A 21207-nucleotide genomic window follows, 5' to 3' on the forward strand; every position below is an offset into this window, starting at 1 on the left:
ATTTACTAGAATGGAAAGAGAGGTAGAAGTCTTACAAATTAAGTTTATTTCCCTTAATCTGAGAAGCCACTGAACAGGTAAAAGTGGGAAATATGGATTGTATTCCCATATGATTTAGGTCATATGTTCTTGGGACCTTAAATATGGAGTTTTAGAAAAAGGCTGCTCATATACATGGAGCAATAATGATACAACAACTAATATTTACTGAGCACTTACTATGTGACAGGCACTGTTCTAAGTCCTTTACATACATTACCTAAGTAAGTTAACAGAACAACTATTAGTTACAAATCCAGTAAATAAAGTCAGAATTTGAATGAAAATTATAATAAAATAACGAAAGATTCAATGCTTTGCCTCAGACTGGGAATATGGCAAGGATGTTCTCTTTTACCACTCTTAAATAACATAACACTGAAGTTCTAGCCATTGCAATAAAGCAAGTAAATAAGAAAAAAGAAAAAAATATAGATTAGAAGGGGAATAAAACTTCCCTTTTTTGCAGATGACATGACGGTCACCCTTGAAATTCCCAAGAAATCTACCAAAAAACCTTCCAAGAACAATGAGTTCAGCAAGGTGACTGCATAGAAGATCAACACGCATTTCTATATACTAACAGTAAATACCTGCGAATCGAAACTAAGAGCCTAATATAATTCATAATCACCCCCCTCCTCCAGAAAAGAAACAGCAAAAACATGTTCAGGAGCTACTTGCTGAAAATTACAAAATGATGATGAAATAATTCAAATAAGACTTAATAAATGGAGATATACCATGTTCATAGTGAAAATGTCAATTTTCCCCATAATAGGTTTAATGATCTACAGGCTTAATGCAACTCCCAGCAAGGTCTTTATTGACAAAGACAAGCTTATTCTAAAGTTAGTACGGAAAGGCAAGGACCCTAGAATAGCTCGGACTCTTCTGACAAGATAAGTGGGAGGAATCATTCTACTCAATTTTAAGGTCTACTATGCAGCTACATTAATCAAAACTGTGTGATACGGGCAGAGGGACACACAGAAAGATCAATGAGAAAAAAAAGAAAACCTAAAAACAGGCACACATTAAGTACAGACAACTGCTTTTTGAAAAAGCTGCAAAAGCAGTTGAAAGAAAGAAGAACAAATGGTTTGGAGCAATTGGACATCCACAGGCAAGAAAATGAACCCCTATCCAAACCTCACATTTTACCTAAAAATTAACTTAAAATAGACCACAGACTTAAATGTAAAATGCAAAACTATAAAAAGCTTAGGATAAAACATAAGAGAAGATCTTGGGGCTCTAAAGCTAGGCAAAGCATTCTTGACACCAAAAGCATGATCCATAAAGTTGATAAAATAAGTATTATCAAAATAAAAAACTTTGTGAAAGACGTTTTTGAGAGAATTAAAAAACAAACTATAGGCTGGGAGAAAACATTTATAAGCCATCATCTAAGAAAGGACTTGCATCTAAAGTATATAAAGAACTCTTATAAATACAGCAGTAAAAAAACTCAAACAATCCAATTAGAAAAGGGGAAGGGGCGCCTGGGTGGCTCAGTGGGTTAAAGCCTCTGTCTTCGGCTCAGGTCATGATCCCAGGGTCCTGGGATCGAGCCCTGCATCAGGCGCTCTGCTCAGCGGGGAGCCTGCTTACCACCCCCCCCCCCAGCCTGCCTCTCTGCCTACTTGTGATCTCTGTCTGTCAAATAAATAAATAAAATCTTTTAAAAAAAAAAAAAAGAAAAGAAAGAAAATGGGCAAAAGATGCGAACAGACACTTTGCCAAAGAAGATACACAGATACACAGATGGCAAATACATACATGGAAAGATGCTCAACATCATTAGCCATTAGGGAAATACAAATTAAAACCATGAGATAATACTACATACCTATCAGAAAAACTAAAATGAAAAAGAGTAACACCACTAAATGCTGGTGAAGATGCAGAGAAATGGTATCACTCATTCACTGGTGGTGCACACGTAACACAGCACAGACACTCTAGAAAATCAGTTGGAAGTTTCTTAAAAAACTAAACATGCAACTGTCATTGTGCACTTGGGCATTTATCACAGAGAAAGAGAATTACGTCCACACTAAAGCCTGTACCTGAATGTCTCAGCATTCAGGTATGCATATGCCTATAGTGTTCATAGTGCATATGGCATTATGCAGAGTGAGAAAAGCCAATCCCATAAGCCTAAGCTTACATACTGTAAGATTCCATTTACTTAACATTTTTTTTTTAAGGCAAAGGTATTTTTTAGAAGATTTTATTTCGGGGTACCTGGGTGGCTCTGAGGGTTAAGCCTCTGCCTTCAGCTCAGGTCATGGTCTTAGGGTTCTGGGATCGAGCCCTGCATCAGGCTCTCTGCTCAGCAGGGAGTCTGCTTTCCCCTCTCTCTGCCTACTTGTGATCTCATTCTGTCTCAAATAAATAAATAAAATCTTAAAAAAATACATTTTATTTATTTGTCAGCAAGAGCGAAGAGAGTGCACAAACAGGGGGTGTGGCAGGCAGAGGGAGTAGCAGGATCCCCACGGAGCAAGAAGCCCGATGCAGGACTCAATCCTAGGGCCCTGGGATCATGACCTGAGCTGAAGGCAGACCCTTAACCAAATGAGCCACCTAGGTAGGTGTTCCTTAACATTTTTGAAATAAAATGTTAGAGATGGAGAAGAAGTGGTTGTTGGGGTTAGGGATGGGGAGGGACAGTGGGTGTGGCTATAAAAGGGCATCAGGAAGGATCCTTATGGGGGCAGCTGGGTGTCTCCATCAGGTTAAGCATCTGACTCTAGATTTTGGCTCAGGTCATGATCATTGGGTTGAGATAGAGCCTCATGTCAGTCTCCATGCTGGAGCCTGCTTGAGATTCTCTCTCTCTCTCCCCCTTTGTCCCTTCTACTCCTCTCAAAAAAAGAAAAAAAAAAGAAGAAGAAGAAGAAGATGAGGAGGGATCCTTACAGTGTTAAAAACTTATATCAATGTCAATATCCTAGCTGTACAGTTTTGTACAATGTGATCACTGAGGTAAAATGTATAAAGGATACAAAGAATCTCTGTATTATTTCTTTTTCCCCCTCTGTATTATTTCTTACAACTGCATTTAAGACTACAATTATCACAAAATAAAATTTTTTGATTTTTTAAATTTTTAAGTAAGCTCCATGCCCAGCATAGAGCAAAACACGGGGCTTGAACTCATGACCCTGAGATCAAGATCTGAACTGAGCTCAAGAGTTGGGCCCTTAACCAACTAAGCCACCCAGGTGCCCCTCAAAATAAAACGTTTAATTAAAAAATACATTTTTATTATATAACCATGAGAGGACTGAGAGATTTAGAGTAGATCAGTGATTTCAAATTTTCTCTTTCACAGAAGGGGGCCCACGGAGGATAAAAGAGAAAGCCTAGGGACCTCTATTTCCTGCCCTTACCCTTTCCACGAGAACAATTTTACTTTTACCACTTTAATGTGTCAATCCTAAAGAACACTGTGAAGAAAGAGTTGGTGGTTCAAAAGTGTAACACGTGAAATGGCTTGGAAGATCTAAGGGCCTGTGGGTTCTACATCCCTACAACAATCAGGTTCTTGCTCAGAACACAGAACTTTGGGGACCTTGCTGCTTCCCTGACCAAGCTGGGTGGAAGGGGAAAATCTAAATCCTCTTTTCCTTTCAATCAGATGAGCTATGTGTGATACAGCTAGAAGGCCTCTGATCCCTCTATGTAGGATGTGTGTTTACCTGCAGAATTCCAGTCTGAAATTCTTGCACAATTTCTAAGCCTTTGTAGCACTGCCATTTTGGTAGCAGCAAAGACAGCCTATAGGCTACCATCCTGCAAGGGCAGAAATAGAAGGGGCACGGCAGAGAGGAACTGGTTTCCTGCTCCTTAGGAAATCAGGGTTTGCTCAGCAGGGGCACAAATTTCCCCTGTAGTGTGTACAAGACAAGCCATGAGCACCTACCAAGGAGGGCTGGATCGGGGAAGGTGACTAGAGACAGGCAGTTCAGTGTCGCTGACAATAGGACAGAGCAGGGAGGGTGCGCCTAACGATCAGGAGGCAGATCCATACCCCAGCTCTCAGAGCCTCAGTTTCCATGGAGATGATTCCTAGTGATGAGATATTTTTCCCTTTGTATGTTTACTACAAGCTGCTACACCCAGCCCTGAGCACTCAGTGCTGACATCTCGTTTTGTTCTCACAACACTCCAAGGTAGCATTGTTGGTTCCGCACTTCACAGTCATCAAAAACCAAAACAAAACACTCCCCCAGCACATAACCCCAACATATGTATTAAAACAAACAAATAAATAAATAAATGGAGACACTGTCATCGTTTCTCGCAGTACTGCTAAGGGGACTAAATGCTGGAATGGGCATGTAGAGCCTAGCACGGGACCTGGGTTCCTGCACAGATTTCATCATCTTCTCCTGCAATACAATTCCAGAATGAAGAAGTCAAGAGAAAGGCTCCACGTCCTTTCCTTACCCACCTTAGGGGTGCGGGGCTCACACAATGTGCAGCGCCCACTCTGGCTGCGGCTCTGGGCTGGCCTCACTTCACTCATTCCACTGGCCACTATATGCAGAACAGACCCAGGCCCTGCCCTCAAGGACATCACAGGCCAGGGTGGGGGTGACCAACTCTAACCATAAAACACCGACATATCAAATGCTTAAAAGGGTGTTATGAAACCTCAGATCTGGTGGGCGGGCAGGAAAGGCTTCTCTGAGGAACTCAAGTTTCAATGGGAACTGAAGGAAGACCGGGAGCTGGCTGCGTGAGGCAGTCAGGGAGAGTGCTCTACGCACAGGGGAGAGCTCAGAAGCAGGGGAGAGGTGTGTGTGGCACACTGGCCAAGGCACAGCCACTGGGGTGGGGGACGTGGTACAGGATAAGGTTGCCAGGGTTAGGCTTGAGGCCTCATCGAGGATTTTGTTTTTATCCTAAGAGCAAACAACATTCACTGGAGGGTTCTGAGTATTTTTCAGAGTAAAAAAAATGTTTTTAATTGTGGGAAAATACATATAAAATTTAGCAGCGTAACCATCTGTAAGCATAGAGCTCAGCGGTGTGAGGTGCAGATTACAGTCACCACCACTAGCCATCTTCTGAGCTCCCCATCTTGTAAAACTAAAACTCTGTATCCAGGAAATAGTAACTCCCTATTCACCCATTTTCCCAGCCCCAGCATCCACTGTTTTACTTTCTGTCTCTAGGAATCTGACTACTATAGATATCTCATCTAAGCAGAATCCTAACATGTTTGCTTGTGAGTGGTTTATTTTGCTTAGCATAATGTCCTCAAGGTTATTCCATGTGGAAGCCTGTGTCCAGCTCTTCCTCCCTTCTTAAAGCTGAGTAACTGTAGGTACAGACCACACTGCATGTATGCCACTGTGCATCTATACTACGTTCTGTTTATGCATTCATCTGTTCTAGGTATTCATGGATACCTACGTGGCTTCCACCTTCTGGCTACTGTGAATAATGCTTCTATAAACGTGAGTATACAAGTATGCATTCTGGACCCTTTCAATGCTACTGGGTATATGCCCAGAAGAAGAATTCTTGGATTCTATGGTAATGTAATTTTGTGAGGAACCACAACACTGTTTTCCACAGTGGCTGCACCATTTTAAATTTCCACCAACCATGCACAAGGATTCCAATCTGCCCACATCCTGGACAATACTTGTTGTTTTGTTTTGTTTTGTTTTGTTTTGTGATAGTAGCCCTCCTAATGTATGGGAGGTTGTATCACTGAAGGATTTCAAGCCAGGGTTTTAACCATGACCATGTTTTAAAAAGGCTGGTCCGACTTCTGTGTGGGGAATCAACTGAAGGGTGGTGAGCCGAGCAGAAGTCGGGAGCTCCTCACACAAAGGCTGCTTGGAAGAGGGGCAGAGATGAAGGGGTGGCCTCAATCATGGAGGCAGATGGTGTGCAAGTTTGAGAGGAGTGGGGTGGGTTCAAAACAGTTATTCCTGATTAGATATAATAAAATGCAATAGGGTTTCTAGGCTGTTCTGATGACTGTGAATTTATACTCATTCCAGGTTTCCTCTAAAATCAAGAAGGTCAAGGAGGATGGCAAAAAAGTCCCTACGATGCAAGAAAGTGGAAATAGCTGGGCCTAACCATGTAACAATTTCATCATACTTATGGAAAAGGAGTAAGTACCCTCTGAACATAATACTCTGACTATGTACATCCTCAGCGGGACACAGCTGAATAAAAAGAACCAGAAAGAAACTGTACTTGAAACTTTATTTGGTTGATTTGTTCTTCATTGATACTGATGTAGCAGTCAGAGACTGTGTATTTTAGGATTAAACAAATGAGTACATACGTTGATGCTGTTGGAAACTGGAATTCTCACCACAGAAGAGAGCTAAAGTACAAAATAAAAGAGTAAGAATCCCATGGTGTTAGATTAAAAATGAAGGCATCACTTTAGAATAAGAAAAGACTTTAAGAAAAAAGATTCTAGGCTCTATTCACTCACTGAAAGGACCTGGAAGCAATGGCATCCTTAGTATTAAAGAGCATATTCAGGGCTCAGATTCTGGTTTTTAAATATGATTCCCCACTAACAAAAATCATGGCTCCTTAGAAAATCAACTGATTTCAAGGCAGGGGCAAGAAAATTACAGGGTAAGGCTAGGACATCTTTACTGTGTCAGAAAGTATGAAGCACTCTATGAATGATGGGTACATGTCAAAAGGACAAAGAAGGCAGTCTAAAAGGTTTCCCACTGGGCATCCAAAGAATGACAGAAATGGATCATAACTTAGAATAAAAAAGAAGCTTTAAGTCTACATGGGTATTTAAAAAAAATAAAAATAAAGGAGACAGGAAAAAACTTTTTTTAAAAAATGATGGTAAATGTAAAAAGAATGATTAAGACAGAAAATTACTGTCTTACATTTATCTCTGTAATAACGGACTCAGGGGAGAATCATGGATAGATGCCAAGACTGCTAGATGGAAGACTGCTAGGAAGCACAGTACTCATGGTCTGCTGGTATAATCCTGCAGATGACTTATTAAACATAAAGGAAAACAGACGCCCTTACCAGGGAAAAAGCTGGCAGACACCAAGTGATCGCCAAGTGATCAAACTGATCAGAGTCAACAAGACAGACATCTGCACCTGAAGTGAGACACTGAGGAGAACACAGTGTCATCTACGCAATGCTCTTGTCAAAAATGATCAGTCTGAATCAAATGATGAGCAAATAACCTAATAAATCTGATCGCTAGGAAACAATCTGAACATTCTACATGATAATGGATCTGGAGTCTTTGAAAATACCAAGGCCGTGGAAAACAAACATTTAAGAAACTGTTCTGGATTCAAGGGAATTAAAGGGCCATGAGATCTTTGGTTGGGTAAGAAAGAACCCTCAAAACCAAAAAACCCAAACACTAGCTAAAAAGGACACTCCAGGATGACGGCAGAAATATCAGCATGGACTGTGTATTCAGTGATACTCGTGCATCCGCGCTACACTTCCCCAGTGTGACCACTGTGCTAATGTCATACAGGGGGACGTCCTCATCCGAACAAGGAGATAAAGATGTTGCTGGAGTATTTAGGGGTGAAGGTTCACAAAGTCTGGAGATAATTCTCAGCTGCTTCAAGAACAGAAGAGCACACAGAAAAATTAAACAAATGTGGTAAAACATTAAACACTGGTAAATCTAGGTGACAGGCATATGGGCGTTCACCATATTTTTGCAAACCATCTTTTCTGTGGAGTAGCAAATTTCAAAATAAAGTCAAAGGAATGAGAAAATAAGCCAGACAGGGAAAAAATCTTTGCAAAACATCTATGATAAAATACCATTACCCAAAATACACAAAGAACTCTTAAAACTTAACAGCAAGAGAATAAACAACTCAATTAAAAAATGGACCAGAGATCTAGACAAACACCTCACCAAAGAAGATATGCAGATGGAAAACAAGCATATGAAAAGACGCTCCAAGTCGTGTGTCATTTGGGAACTGTAAATTAAAACCACATACTACTACACGCTTATTAGAATGGCCAAATCTGAAAAACTAACACCACCAAATGCTGACAAGGATGTGGAGCAACAGGAACACTCACACATTGTTGGTGGGAATGTGAAATGGTACTGCCACAATGGAAAACAGCAGGGCAGGTTCCTACAAACAGAAACATGTTCGGGGCTCCCGGGTGGCTCAGTTGGTTACATGTCTGCCTTCAGCTCAGGTCACGATCCCAGGGTCCTAGGATTAAGCCCCACATCATGTCGGGCTTCCTACTCAGTGGGGAGCCTGTTTCTTCCTCTCCCTCTGCCCCGCCTTCTTGTTCACTTGCTCTATCTCAAATAAATAAATAAAATCTTAAAAAAGAAAAAAAAAAGTAAACACTCCTTCACACACTGCCAACAATGAACCTGAATGTAAACCATGGAATGCGGGTGAGAATGTGTACTGATGCAGACACTTCCATTATAACTATACAGAATGCTGATGGCGGAGGTGGGAGTGGAGGGGGAGGTGTTCATGGGAACTCTGCACTGGCTGTTCGATTTTGCTGTTAACCTAAAGCTGCTCTAAAAAATAAAGCTCATTTAAAAGAAAAAGTTAGAGGTGGAGGTAGGCACACCTTTTCTCCAGGAGCCCACTGTAACTGACCCCATTGGCCTGACTCTACTTCTCCCCTGAAGCCACTGCAGCACATGTGGATCCTCGCTTCTATCATTGTACTTCACGTAGCATTTCCCACGTGAATCTTCTCTTAAATTAAAAATAGAAAAGAGAATTTAGACCTTGTAGATAATCTAATCCCATTTTCTCATTTCACAGATGAGGACACGGAGGTCAAGAGAAATAAAATGTCCAAGTTAGAGGTCTGAGACCTAGTCTCCAGACTCCTGCTCTGCTGCTTCCTGCCTTGTAGCTGACTGCCTTCATGACCTAGTACTGGAAGTATCTGTGCCCAGAAGACATAGATCATTTTATTAACCTTTCTTGACTCTCTGGACTTCTCCACCCCATTCCATTGTTTCTCTCTTCGTTTTCCCAAGGAAAAGCCATCACTTAGAAGTACCTGTGGAAGTCAGCCAGGTGTTCTGAATCGATATAATCATCCAAATTCAGGGTCAAATCTGATACCTGCTGTGACCCACTTTCCTAGAAAAATGAAAACAGAAAACGAGAGACTGGGGATATTTCTGGGCTAATGGGAGAATAGTTAAATATTCAGGTTAAAGAAATATACATACACAAAGAAACATACCAGGAATGTCTGTAATATGTGGAATACTCTTCCGGTGCTTGGGGTCTGCTCTGATTTAGATTTAGAAAGACTGCCTTTCTGAGGCTGGGCCCAGTAAACCTACCTGACAGGCTCTTTTGCAGCCTGGGCACAGGCATGTCACTGGTGTGTCAAATGGATGCACATCTTTGACTTGGAGGTGGGCAACATGGAAAAGCAGGCCCAACAAAGGTAGATGTCTTGCTCACAAGGTTGGTAGCAAAGGCAGCAGCAGCTCATGGGAAGGGGCTCCAGGGCCCATAACCCAAGCCAGCACCTCATGTCTGGGGCAGTGGCAGCAGCAGTGGTTTTCATGGTGTGCATCTGAGCACTGACTTGAAAGCCCAGCCTTGAACCTGTTTCTCCAGCCCTCCCAACAATTCAGTGGCTATCCCAGTTCTTTTAATAAACCAAATCTGTTTGAGTAACTTGAGGGAATTTTGTTATTTATAACTAAGAACTCTGTCTGATACACGATCTAAGTCTTTGTCAAAACAGAAAGGGTAAGATGAACATAGGGGAAGGGAAAAAAAAATAAGCTAAAAACAGAGAGAGGCAAACCATAAGAACTCTTAATTCCAGGGAACAAACTGAGGGTTGCTGGAGGGGAAGTCAGTGGGGGGATGGGGTAACTGGGAGACAGATATTAAGGAGGGCATGTGATGTAATGAGCACTGGGTGTTATACACAACTGATAAATCACTGAATTATACCCCTGAAATAATAATACAGCATATGTTAATAATACAGCATATGTTAACTAAACTGAATTTAAATAAGGGGGAAAAAAACCGGAAAGGGATAAATTATGGTACTATAAAATACTACATACTAGTTAAAATGAATAAGGTATATCTACATGCATTCCCATGTAAAGACTCCCAAAATATACTGAGTGAAAAAGCCAGGTACAGTGCAATACAGACTGCATGCTACTTTCTGATGAACACACAGAGACAACAAAGACTAACTTAACAGGAGAGTCACTGCCCTTGGGGGGCTTAGAGTCCAGCAGCAGAAGATAAACATCAAATCAAAGGACAACTAAGTACATAATTACAAACTGTGGTCAGGACCAGCAAGGAAATAAAATGATGAAGTAGAGAGGCATAATTTAGATTTTTCTGGCAGGTGAAGACTAGGTAGGCAGAACTACACGTTTTGAGGAAGTGAAAAATGAGAAGGGATCCACAGGAGCTGAAGGGAGGAGGGTGTGTGTGAGGCAGCCCACAGTGGTGGGGAGAGTTTTCCATCCCTGGAAATAAGACATGTAAGGGCACTAGGATAGCAGAGGGCTAGGTTTATCTAAAAAACTAAAAGTAGTCCCCGCTAGGGCCTACAGTAAACTTTTTTCCTTCCCTGTTGTCATTGAAAGGATGATTTGCATAATCATTTACATAATCATTCCCCTGTGATGAAGTACCCCCCTTGGTAATACCAGAAGCTGAACATCTTTGAGCACGAAGCTTTTCTATATGGAGGATTCCTGTCTTAGTTCCAGAAGTAGGGTCACTGGGTAAAGTCCTCACGAACATTTAAGGCTCTTGATCTGTACTGTTAAATGGGCTGCAGAAAGGGGATCCCAACGTCCGCTCCCACCAGCAGGTGCCAACATGTCCCTGAGACTCACCAGCACATTGATGATCATGCTGTTCTCCACAGTGACAGCCTTCACAAGGAGCTGTCTGGACCCATCCTTAGACTCATACCGGAGGACATACAGGTCTTTACTGCTATTCCATTCGGCCGGCAGCAGTTCTGACTTCTTATCATTGGGACCTGGCTGAGAAGACACCGAGGTTGAGAGGAAGATCACAACCTCAGAACACAGAGGTATGAAGGACCTTGAAGACAACCTAATCCCATTTACTCATTTCACAAATGAGGATATGGAGGTCAAGAGAAATAAAATGTCCAAGGTAGGTCTGGGACTCCTGCTCCAGTGGTCCTTCTGTTGTAGCTGACTGCCTTCATGACCCAGTGAGGGAACCTGTCCAGAATCTGCAGCCTTGGTTTGGTAAGAATCTCCTCTCCACCCCCCTGCCAAGAATAAAGCCAATCGCCTGAAGGGTTGCTGTGAAATTCCAAGACTGTTTTTCTAAGTTCAGGACCTGAACTAAGTTCAGGACCATCAGCGAGAGAAGCACTGAAGCGTTGACAAAAAATAAAAGATCCTAGTGTGCTCCCCTCCAGACTACTGCAGTGGGTTCCCACAAATGACTGAGTTTTCACACACACACACACACACACAAATGGAGCACATGTACAAGAGAAAACATCACTGCACACCTCTGTGCCTCCTGCTTCAGAAACAGACCACCACCACTGCCAACGCCTTAAGTAGGGTAACTCCTAATGAATCTCTTACTCCTCTCACAGATAATCGCCACTCTGTTATTTTTTAAAACGTCTTTACTTTTCCTTATAGCTGTATTACTACATACACAACCCTAAAAGATGTATTGCTTCAGGTCTGTTTGAATTTATAGAAACGGGATCACCTTTATCGCTTCCTTTTTCATTCGAGATTGTGAAGTTTCGCTGTGTTGACACATTTAACCACACACGGTCCACTACCTAGCGCCCCGCGGCAGCACAGCTCACAGCTACGCGATGTGGTGCTGTACAAGCTGCCAGGTACACACTCACTTGTTGAAGCCTATGTGAATGGTGTAGAGGTTCGCTATGACAAATGCTGCTGCTAGGAACACTTGTGTACACACCTGCTGGTACACAGGTGGATAAACTTCTGCAGAGTATGTGTGGGGAAAGAACTTTCAATCTGTAAGATAAAATCAAACCGTCTTCGGAAGAGGTACTGATTTACACTTCCACCAACGTGGTAGGGGTCTCCTCATAGTTCCGTGTGGCCAGCAACATTGTCACTGCCCAACTTTAAAATTTGTGCTCACCTGGTGGGTGTAAAAATGCATCCCTGTTGAGTTGTGAGGTCTTATTTTTCCTTTTAAACCATCCTAGGACTTCCCTTTTACACACTATAAAGTTTGCAAAATCATCTTTAAATTACTTCTATAGGAAAAGGTAACAGAGTAATTTCCAGGTGGGGAAGGATCTCTTAAGATCCATGAGAGAAAAATAATACTGTCTTGGAGACTGTTCCCCAAACTGAAAGCTTCTGTTTAACAACAGACACTGCAACATTAACATGCAGCTGCAGGCCAGGACGAGATGTCTGCCATGGCCACAGATGAAAAAGAATGGATAACTAGCACATTAAGGGAATGCCTGGAAAATGAACAATAAAAATTGGGAACCCATTTGAAAAACTAGCAAAAGATATGAACGAGCAAAAGAGCGAGTAGATAATGGTATACAGAGGGCTGTTCAACTTCACCAGCACTCAGACAAGTGCAGGCTGAAACCACAAGGTTCCACGTCACACCCATCTCACTGGTATCATCCATTTCTCTATTCCTCTTTCATATGGGTGTGGGGACAATGGGGACGCTCAGACACTGCAGGTGGCCACTTACACTGCTGCAAACCCTCTGGAAAGGAGTCTGGCAGCATATGGTACACTCAGGTAAGCAGACACCCAGGGACCCCAAACTTCCATTCCTGGAGGAGACCCTGTGCACAAAGACACAGGAGACATCACAATCTTGCCATGAATACCAAAGTGGAGGTGAAATGAAAAAATATGCTCATGCTGGAATACTATATAGAAGTGAGAAGGAACAAATTAGATCAAAGTGTAGCATCACAGATAGGGTAAAAAATATAACTTAAAATGCAACTTAAAAACTGTAACTTAAGGGGCACCTGGATGGCACAGTCTATTGGGAGCCTGACTCCTGATTTCGGCTCAGGTCTTGATCTCTTGATCTCAGGGTCATGAGTACAAGCCTCACACTGGGATCCAAACTGGGCTAGGAGCCTACTTAAAAAAAAAAATGTGTGTGTGTGTGTGTTTCTGTGTATATATATTTGCATTTATATGCGTATATATATACGTATACACACACACACACACACACACGTATAGAACTTAAATTTTTCTTAGAAGTTAAGAAAAAATGTAATTTACAGCCTGGTACCATTTATGTAAAAAATTTTTAAAACACATGAAAATAATCCGTATATTTTTTTCATGGATATCTACTTATATGGCTGAACACAAAGCAAAATGGACTGGGAAGCTTCATACTCAGGAGACTATGCTGGGAGGAACTGGACTAAAGATGAAGAACCAGGACACCCAGGTGGCTCAGTCAGTTAAGCCACCGCCTTCGGCTCAGGTCATGATCCCAAGGTCCTGGGATCGAGTCTTGCATGGGGCTCCTTGCTCAGTGGGGCGCCTGCTTCTTCTCTCTCTGCCTGATTGTGTGTGCTCTCGCTCGCTCTCTGACAAATAAATAAATAAGTATCTTTAAAATAAAAAGATGAGGAACAACAGCAAAAGACAAAGGTCCAGCACCGCAGCCCTTACACACAACAAGGACAATGGGAGGCCAAGAGTGGAGAATGAGGGGCCTCTCCTCTTTGGTCACCCTTGGTGCCCAGAAATCCAATGGGGGAAGTGGTCCCAAATGCAATTCAAGATGTTGCAACTGGCATGGTTTAAAAGCTGGCAGAATGACAAGGAAATTCACAAGCCTGAAGCAAAGAAATGAGAGTGAGGAAAAACAAAAGTGAAAGGACTCAAACTAGTCTGCCAAGAGAAACAATCCCTCACCACCAACTTCGTACATTTCCTGTAACAGGTTTAGTGGATTCAAGGTTTCCTTTGGAAGTTTAGATTTTGATAATGTGCCTTGTCTTTTCTCTGTCGGAGGCCTTTGAATTTCTATGTATATCCTCTGCATATAGCATTTGACCCACCAGAATTTTCCTTGGAATATAGATAATTTGGTCTCCTCACTCTTTCACAGACTCTGGCTTCTAGGGCAAGAGAGCACTCTGGGGTCAGGTGAAGCTGATACCTCTTGCTGCAGGCGAATTGATGGTCCCAGCCCAAGGGCTGCCCTGATATGGGGAAAACCAGTGGAACTAAGAGGGACTGGTCCTGGTGATATCAGGCCAAATTTGGCATTTCAACTGTGTTCTGGGCCCTGACATCAAATATCAGGCCCCCCAGAAAGCTGCAACTGGAAAGCAGCCAAAGCATATGGTTGGGTGGTTTAATACTCTCAGATGAAAAATTTAAGGGCTCAGAGGAGCTGAGAACTGCTTAAGGTCACAGTAAGTCAGAAGCAGAGCTGGGTTTGGCACTCAGAGCTCCTGGCTGCTTGGTATATGGCTGGAGATTTTTCCCAGCCAGATCCACTACTCTTTTTTACCCCAAAAGAGTAAAGATAGTTGTCCACTTAGTCCACCCCACTCCTAGGGCTGACAGCATTCTTCAGTGGCCATGAGTTCATCCCCGAGTCTCTGGGCTAAAAAGCACTCAAAGAAACACAAAAAGATCATTTTGGGCATTCCCTCTCTTTTGTCATAACCTTTAGATTCCTACAACAGAAAACAAAATTCTCAACCTTACATCTATAGCCATCTATAACCCCTTGTCACCTAACCCCCTTGCCACCTCTGTAAAGCTCTTAGGAGGAGTGGTACTGACTCCAAAAAGGTAATCCAAATTCAGATACTGGATTTTTATTGAAGCCAGTGGCCTCACTGCTCTTCTAACCAAGTTTTACATACACAACTGCTCTGTGTGCACGGGACAACATAAAATCAAAGAGAAAAACAGCCAATTCAACTTTCTATTTAACAGTCAATATATTATATGATGAAGCACATACTTCTGGGAACTTCCTCTCTCCTTATCACCCCTACAAGGATGGGGCGCAGGAGGAGGATGGAGAGGCAACATAAATATTCTCTAAGCATGGTAAATACTCTTGGTCTCAGCAAAGTTTGCTGGTCCCAGGCCAGAAAATTAAACCCTCTCTTAAATAAACTAATAGATGCCTCTCTAAAAGGCTTTTATTTCCACAGAAGCTGACTCAGCAGAAGTCAGAGGAGGACAAGTGCAACTCAAGCCTGAGCAGCTCTTCAGGGAAAGGGCACAGAAGCAAAAAGACACACCAAGGAGCAATACGAAAACCCAGCCCCGGAAGGCGTGCATGATTTAGCGCTGGGGTGGACGCATGGACAGTGGACAGTGCCTTTCAAAACCCTCCTCCCCACCCTCTCTGGCCTCCTGCCATACATCTGGGGTCTGCATTTTTTTCTGGCCGGCATGAATTCAGTAAGTGGCACCATAAACAGAGTGGAATTAGATGGACCTTTAGGAATCAGTCAAGCATCTTTTATGTCTTTTTAATCAGTATTAAAATGAGATTGTATTCTTTTTGCACATTTCACCTGAAAAATTGGGACCCTGAGTATCTGGCAAGGGGATGATGCCAAAGGAGGCAATGACCTATATGAACTGATGTCCCTAAGCTGTCAGAACAACTCAGAGACAGGAGTGTGAAGGACGGGTGGTGGAAGCAGGTCTGCAGTACTGATATGTCCCTGTGAAATGGGGAGAAGAGAAGGAGTCGCACAGGCCCTCGTGAACAAGTTCCTGTTTGAGGGGAGAGATTCCAACTATATCAGAGCAGTAGCTAGCTGGGAGTAAACAAGGTGAGGTCCATGAGAGGCAGAGAGCAGGGCAGACCTGTTAGGTCTGAAGGACAGTGTAAAGGGTGGGGGAAACTGAGGGCCCATGGATGAACCCCAAGGGCAAGAACAAATAAGTCTTCCTCCCCTTTCCAATCCCACTGCACACCATGCCATTCTATACGTCCGCTTTCTGGACTTCCCGGGCAAAGTTGAAATGAAATGACTGGGGCAAGTGAGAGAGTCATTCAGGATTGGAAAGGTGAATTGAGGCAAGTGGGAAACAAAGTTTCTGTTGGGGACACTATACACTGAGCAGGAGCCCAACACTCATGAGTGGAGATCCCATCTCTACCGGGTCCCAAGGCCTGAGATGCTGAAAGGCAGGGTAAGTGGAATGCAGAGCAGGATGGGCAGAAAGGCCAAGAACAGAGCTATCTGGGAGGAAAACGCGGTTCCTGCTTCCAGGTGTGTGTGTGAGGCCCCTTCTTTTCCAGCCTTATATCCAGTCCTAGATTCTACAAGAAGGAACAAGGATGTGTAAGCCTGGAGAGGGGTGGGGATGGGGGATACTAAGTGTGTATCTGGGGTCCTTGTGAGATACTTGAGGTCTGGGATCGGGCCGGGGGGGAGGGGAAGCCAAATATCCATGACAGTTCTTATCCTCCTCATGTGACTCCTGTTGATGGGCGTTAAGTATGAGAGGGGGTGGTTGTTTTGCTCACTGCTCTGAAGGACAGAGGAATGGGGCCGCAGGGAGTGGAAGGAAGTGCCTGGCTCTCGGGGCTCAGGATGTGTAAACTGTTTGAGGAGGGATCCTTAAAGCTCCGTGTCAGGAGAGGAAAACTTAAGACACTGGGTGTACATCTGAGAAACTAAGAAAGGACTGGGGAGTTTGAGAACTGAAGCAGTTAGAAATGAGAGTAAGGTTAAAATCTCACCATAAGAGATGCAAGGGGTGAGATGAGATGCCCTATTCCCCAGAGCTGATACTGGTTTTGAGGGTGAGAAGAACGTGACAGCGAGGGGCAGGCTAGGAATCCCGTGTGTATGTGGCTTGTGTGTGGCTGGGAGGGTATTTTCCCTGATGAAGTAGAAGAGAACTGAAGGGGCAGAAAGGGGGCCAGGCCCAGTTCTCACAGGAAGCTAATGTGCAGCATGCTGTGGAGGGTGAAAGTCACGGGAAAGGGAAAGGGAAGATGAACAGTTTCCCCCCAAAGAATTACACAGTAGGCAGGGCCAAGTCCTGGGAGATCTGTGGGTGTGACACGCCCCCCAGCTCCGAGGGGCAGAGCCTGAGGATGGGAGAGTGGGAGGGGGGCTGACCCTGTAGGGTCAGCTCTTGGGGAGGAAACCTTACCTGGTTCTCACATCCAGGGTGCAAGGATGTACTTGTGGGGAGGTGCGAGGCGGGGCGGGGGGGCGGTTTCCCAGAACCTGAGCTGGGGATGGCAGCGGTTGAGTGGGCTGCACTGGGCCCTTCAGTACAAGGTGAAAGGTGTGTGTGCTCTCTGGGCCCGTGCTGAGGAGTGACGGAAGGGTCCCTGCGCGGGGCGGAGTAGACCGAAGCTCGCGGGTATACGCGCGCTTGGATTCAGATGATCCGGTGGAAGCCCAAGTGAGTACCACCTCCCCACGCCCCCGCAGCCGTGTGGGGAGGAGCTTGGCGGAGTTCCGGCAGGTAAGCCGCGCTCAGGGGAGCTAAGCCCCGTCTCAGTGTCGGTCCACACGATCCTGGCCTGGGAGACTGACACGCTGTGCCGAAGCGAGCTTCTCTGAGTTTCCAAATCTAGTTGCCCCAGCTGCGTTGTGAGGGGCGCTGGGCCGGGCCAGCAGAGCAGCTCCCCGACCCGCACACCAAACCGAAGGTGCCAGGAGCCCCAGCGCCGGGACTTGGGCGGGGGAGCGGCAGGCGCTCTGGCCCAGAGCTCCGGCCCTTGGATCCGGGCAGAAGACACCTCGCCCCCACCACCCTGGCCCCGGGCCCGCTCTTTGGAGTACCTGGTCGCCGACACCCAAGGCGTAGTAGCCGTGCGTCACCACCTCCCAGTGCAGAAAGCAGATGAGCGCGTCCTGCGCGCAGGTGATGGCCGGCGCCGCCGACGCGTACAGTACCTCCAAGCCCGCCATGGGCACCCCAGGCTCCTGCGGGCGGAGGAAGGAAGGGACACAGTGCGGTGAGCCAACTCGGCCCTGCGACTGCTGAAGACTCCCTCCGCTACTCCGCCAGACCCACCGGCGGCCAAAATGGAGACGCCCGGGGGCGGAGTGCGGCCGCCGGAAGTAACTCCAATTCGGCTCAGTAGCGCGAATGCGCCGGCTGGAAACTAGAGCTGGGCACTTAAGGGTTCCGCAAGACAACCTGCGGGCGGGGCGGGGCGGGCGGGGCTGTTCCAAGCGGGAATCCTGCTTTTCCAGGTAGCTGCAGCGACTGCCACAAGCGGGACGTTAAATAAGGTCGCCAGGAGAGGCCACCTTGCTCTGAGCCACAGACTTCCCACCCGCACAATGGGGTGGGCATATGTTGTGGCGAGAGAGTTTATGAGATACGGCTAAAATATATTCATAATAGTTGGCACTATGCAGTTGGCACGTAATTCTAAATGCGTTACTTGAACTCATTAATTTAATCCTCACAACCCGACCCTATAAAGTTGGTATTAATGATAGCCCCATTTTCTAGAGGGGTGAATTTGACCGCCATGACACAGCCAGCCAGTGAGTGGCCGAGACGGTGGCCAGAACCTAGCAGTCTGGCTCCCAGGACAACGTTTGTGTGCTAGATCCCGTGCCCAAACCTTTACACCACCCTATCCACAGCTCCGTGAGGTATGTTCCATTATCATCCCCGTTTTGCAGATGACAAAACCAGCTCAGAGAACTGAAGCCCCTTCCTCCAAAAAGACAAAGCTGCTGTGCAGCTCCTAATCCACTACCAAATTTCAATCATTTATTTGCCTGTCTCTGTGATTTTTACTACCTATTATTCCTTCCACACATTTTTTCAAATCCATTTTTTGTTTTTGCTGAAATTAATTTAGTTTTCCCATCCCAGTCAGCACCCTGTGGCAAGCCACCATCATGTCTCAATTGGATGACTGCACCAACTTCTGAACCACCCCAGTTCATCTCTGTCTCTCAAAAGTCTGTTCTACAATTTGCATCTAGAGATTCTGTTAGGACACAAGCCAAATGACATCCTTCCTCTGCTTAAAATCCTCCTGGGGCTCCCATCAGGGAAAGTAAAGTCCTCCCCGTGGTCTGCAGAAACCTGCATATGGTCTGTGCCCTCTCCCCACTCTCCTCTCCGACATCATCTCCTCTAACTTTTCCCTCATCCCCTGCACTCTTGGCTGCAATAACCTGGACCACCATCCTCTTGTGCCCACATGGGACCTACAAGCAAAGCCAGTCAACTTTATCCTCAAAATGTATTCTGAATCTGACCACTTCCTACCGCCTTCACTGCCTCCACCCTGGTCTGAGCCTCTGGCGTCTTATACTTGGACTAATGCAGTAGCTTCCTAACCAGGTTTCCTCTTCCACATGTTTGGTTCTGCAGGTCTCTGAATGTACTGCTGTCTCTGCCTGGAATGCTCTCTCCCCAGACACCCGCATGGTTTGCTCCTTCAATTTTAAGTGACTCCTTCTCTCATCTCCTACTGGCCTCAGCAGACACCTTCCCTGACCCTCAGGCAAAATAACCTCATCTACCCTTTAATCCCTCCCTCACACTGCTTTCTTTCCTGCAAAGCATTAATCATAACCTGACCTTCTAGCAGGTATCTCTTTGCTTGTTTATTTAACGACTGTCTCCTCACTAGACTGTGAGAAGGGAGCAGCGGCCACATCTGTCTTGTGCACAGGTATACACCTGAGGGTCTTCCTGGCTCAGGGTATACTTGTTGAATGCTGACTGAATGAATTTTTGGTGTGGGCTCAACTTCATGGGGCCAGTCTCATCCCTTTTGCAGTTCCCCACTTACTTTGTTACCTGGCCCCGTATCACTCCACATTTTGTATTCCTGGGACTTTTCTAGGACACCCAGATTCCTGAATCCCATCTGCAGAAGTTGTAGCTGAGTGCCTGTGGTAGAGTGCAGGCATGCTGACTATACTCTCGGTTGTGTTAATGCTGGTGGACTCCTAAGACACTTTAAATGTCCCTCCCCAGTTATTGAAAAATTGACCCATCGTTCCCTCATTCCTTCATTTATTCATCCGCTAAACCTCTCTAGGGTGTGTTGCCAGGGATGGCCATGCTGGCTGCCCAGGGGCGGTCCTGTTCCTAAGTACCTACTGTGAGCCAGGCCCAGGTGAACAAGCTGTAGTTAGTTCCTTCCACTCTGGAGCCCACTGTCTAGAAATAAAAGAATTACAGACAAAGGTAACCCAGTGTGAAGACCATCATGACATAGGGGTACTTGGAGGTCTGTGCAAGCCCAGAAGAGGCATCTAATTCAGGCTAGAGGTCAGGGCGGGCTTCTTGGAGGAAGAGATGCCCAACGTGAAAGCCTTTCATGCCCAACATGAAAAGCCCTCAGGTAGGGAATTGCGCAGTTTAGAGGAAGTGGCTCTTGGTGCTTAGAGATGCCTGCTAAGGAGTGAATTGGACACCATGGCATCTGCTATTCCCCAGCCATGCCCCCCCACCCTGTTCCCAAGGGTGAGCCATGCCTTCACCAGTCTGTGGCCCAGCAGGCAACACGGAGTAGTTCCTAGCATCTGTGTGCCACAGCAATGAGGTAAGCTTTATCTCTTGCACTGGGCTGTGTGTCCTTTGGGCCAGTACTGTGTTCTATTCACCCCTGATCCTCAGGGTCCTCCATGGATGAGAGCCCACGAGAGGATCCTCTGGGACAAGAGGTTTGTGTATATCCTGCCCCTGGTCCATCCAGCACTTTCTGGGCACTTACCACCATTGACAAGGGTCTCAGTTGTCCCTGTGAGGCCTGTGATGGACTTAGAAGGGAAGCAGGTGGAAGATGCCTCCCCAGCTGGGCCCTCGCTACCTGGGCAGGGCAGAGCCCATGCCAGATATGAGGGCGAGGGCCCAAGATGATGAAAGGAACATGGGCAGTGGCTGCAGCCACCAGTTCCTGGTTGCCAAGTGACAGCAATGTGAGGATTCTAAGCTCCCTGGAAACTGTATCCCTGGAAACCATGAAGAGGTGAGCTGAGGTGCAGGGCCCAAATGGGCACTGAGATGGAATTATTCCACACTGGAAGCCTTCTGCTTTTTTGGCTTAGCATCATTCTAACAAACTCACCTCCTCCAGGAAGCCCTCCATGATTAGTAGTGTTCAGTACAGGAACCCACTGGATGAGTTG

The 21207-nt window shown here is 45.4% G+C and overlaps 1 protein-coding gene across 4 annotated transcripts in view; it reads right to left on the reverse strand.

The window, feature by feature from the left end:
- Positions 1 to 20961, reverse strand: part of PSMF1 (proteasome inhibitor subunit 1) — a 54658-nt gene extending 33697 nt beyond the window's left edge. For 3 of the 4 annotated variants that reach the window (XR_199066.3, XR_001178544.2, XM_004746740.3), the window contains exons 1-4: positions 20793 to 20961; positions 17878 to 18021; positions 10940 to 11092; positions 9103 to 9185 (exon numbers count right to left, since the gene is read on the reverse strand). Coding sequence is in view for 2 of the 4 variants with exons in the window: in XM_004746740.3 (XP_004746797.1) it covers positions 9103 to 9185; positions 10940 to 11092; positions 17878 to 18021; positions 20793 to 20798 (386 nt within the window). In the remaining 2 variants the exon portion in view is untranslated. The remainder of the gene's footprint in view (positions 1 to 9102; positions 9186 to 10939; positions 11093 to 17877; positions 18022 to 20792) is intronic. The other variant, XM_004746739.3, reaches the window with a different exon arrangement.
- Positions 20962 to 21207: the final 246 nt, after the last annotated feature.

The sequence above is a fragment of the Mustela putorius genome, unplaced genomic scaffold, assembly GCF_011764305.1.
Source record: "Mustela putorius furo isolate JIRA1106 unplaced genomic scaffold, ASM1176430v1.1 tig00000743_pilon_pilon_pilon, whole genome shotgun sequence".
NCBI classification, from domain to species: Eukaryota; Metazoa; Chordata; class Mammalia; order Carnivora; family Mustelidae; genus Mustela; species Mustela putorius.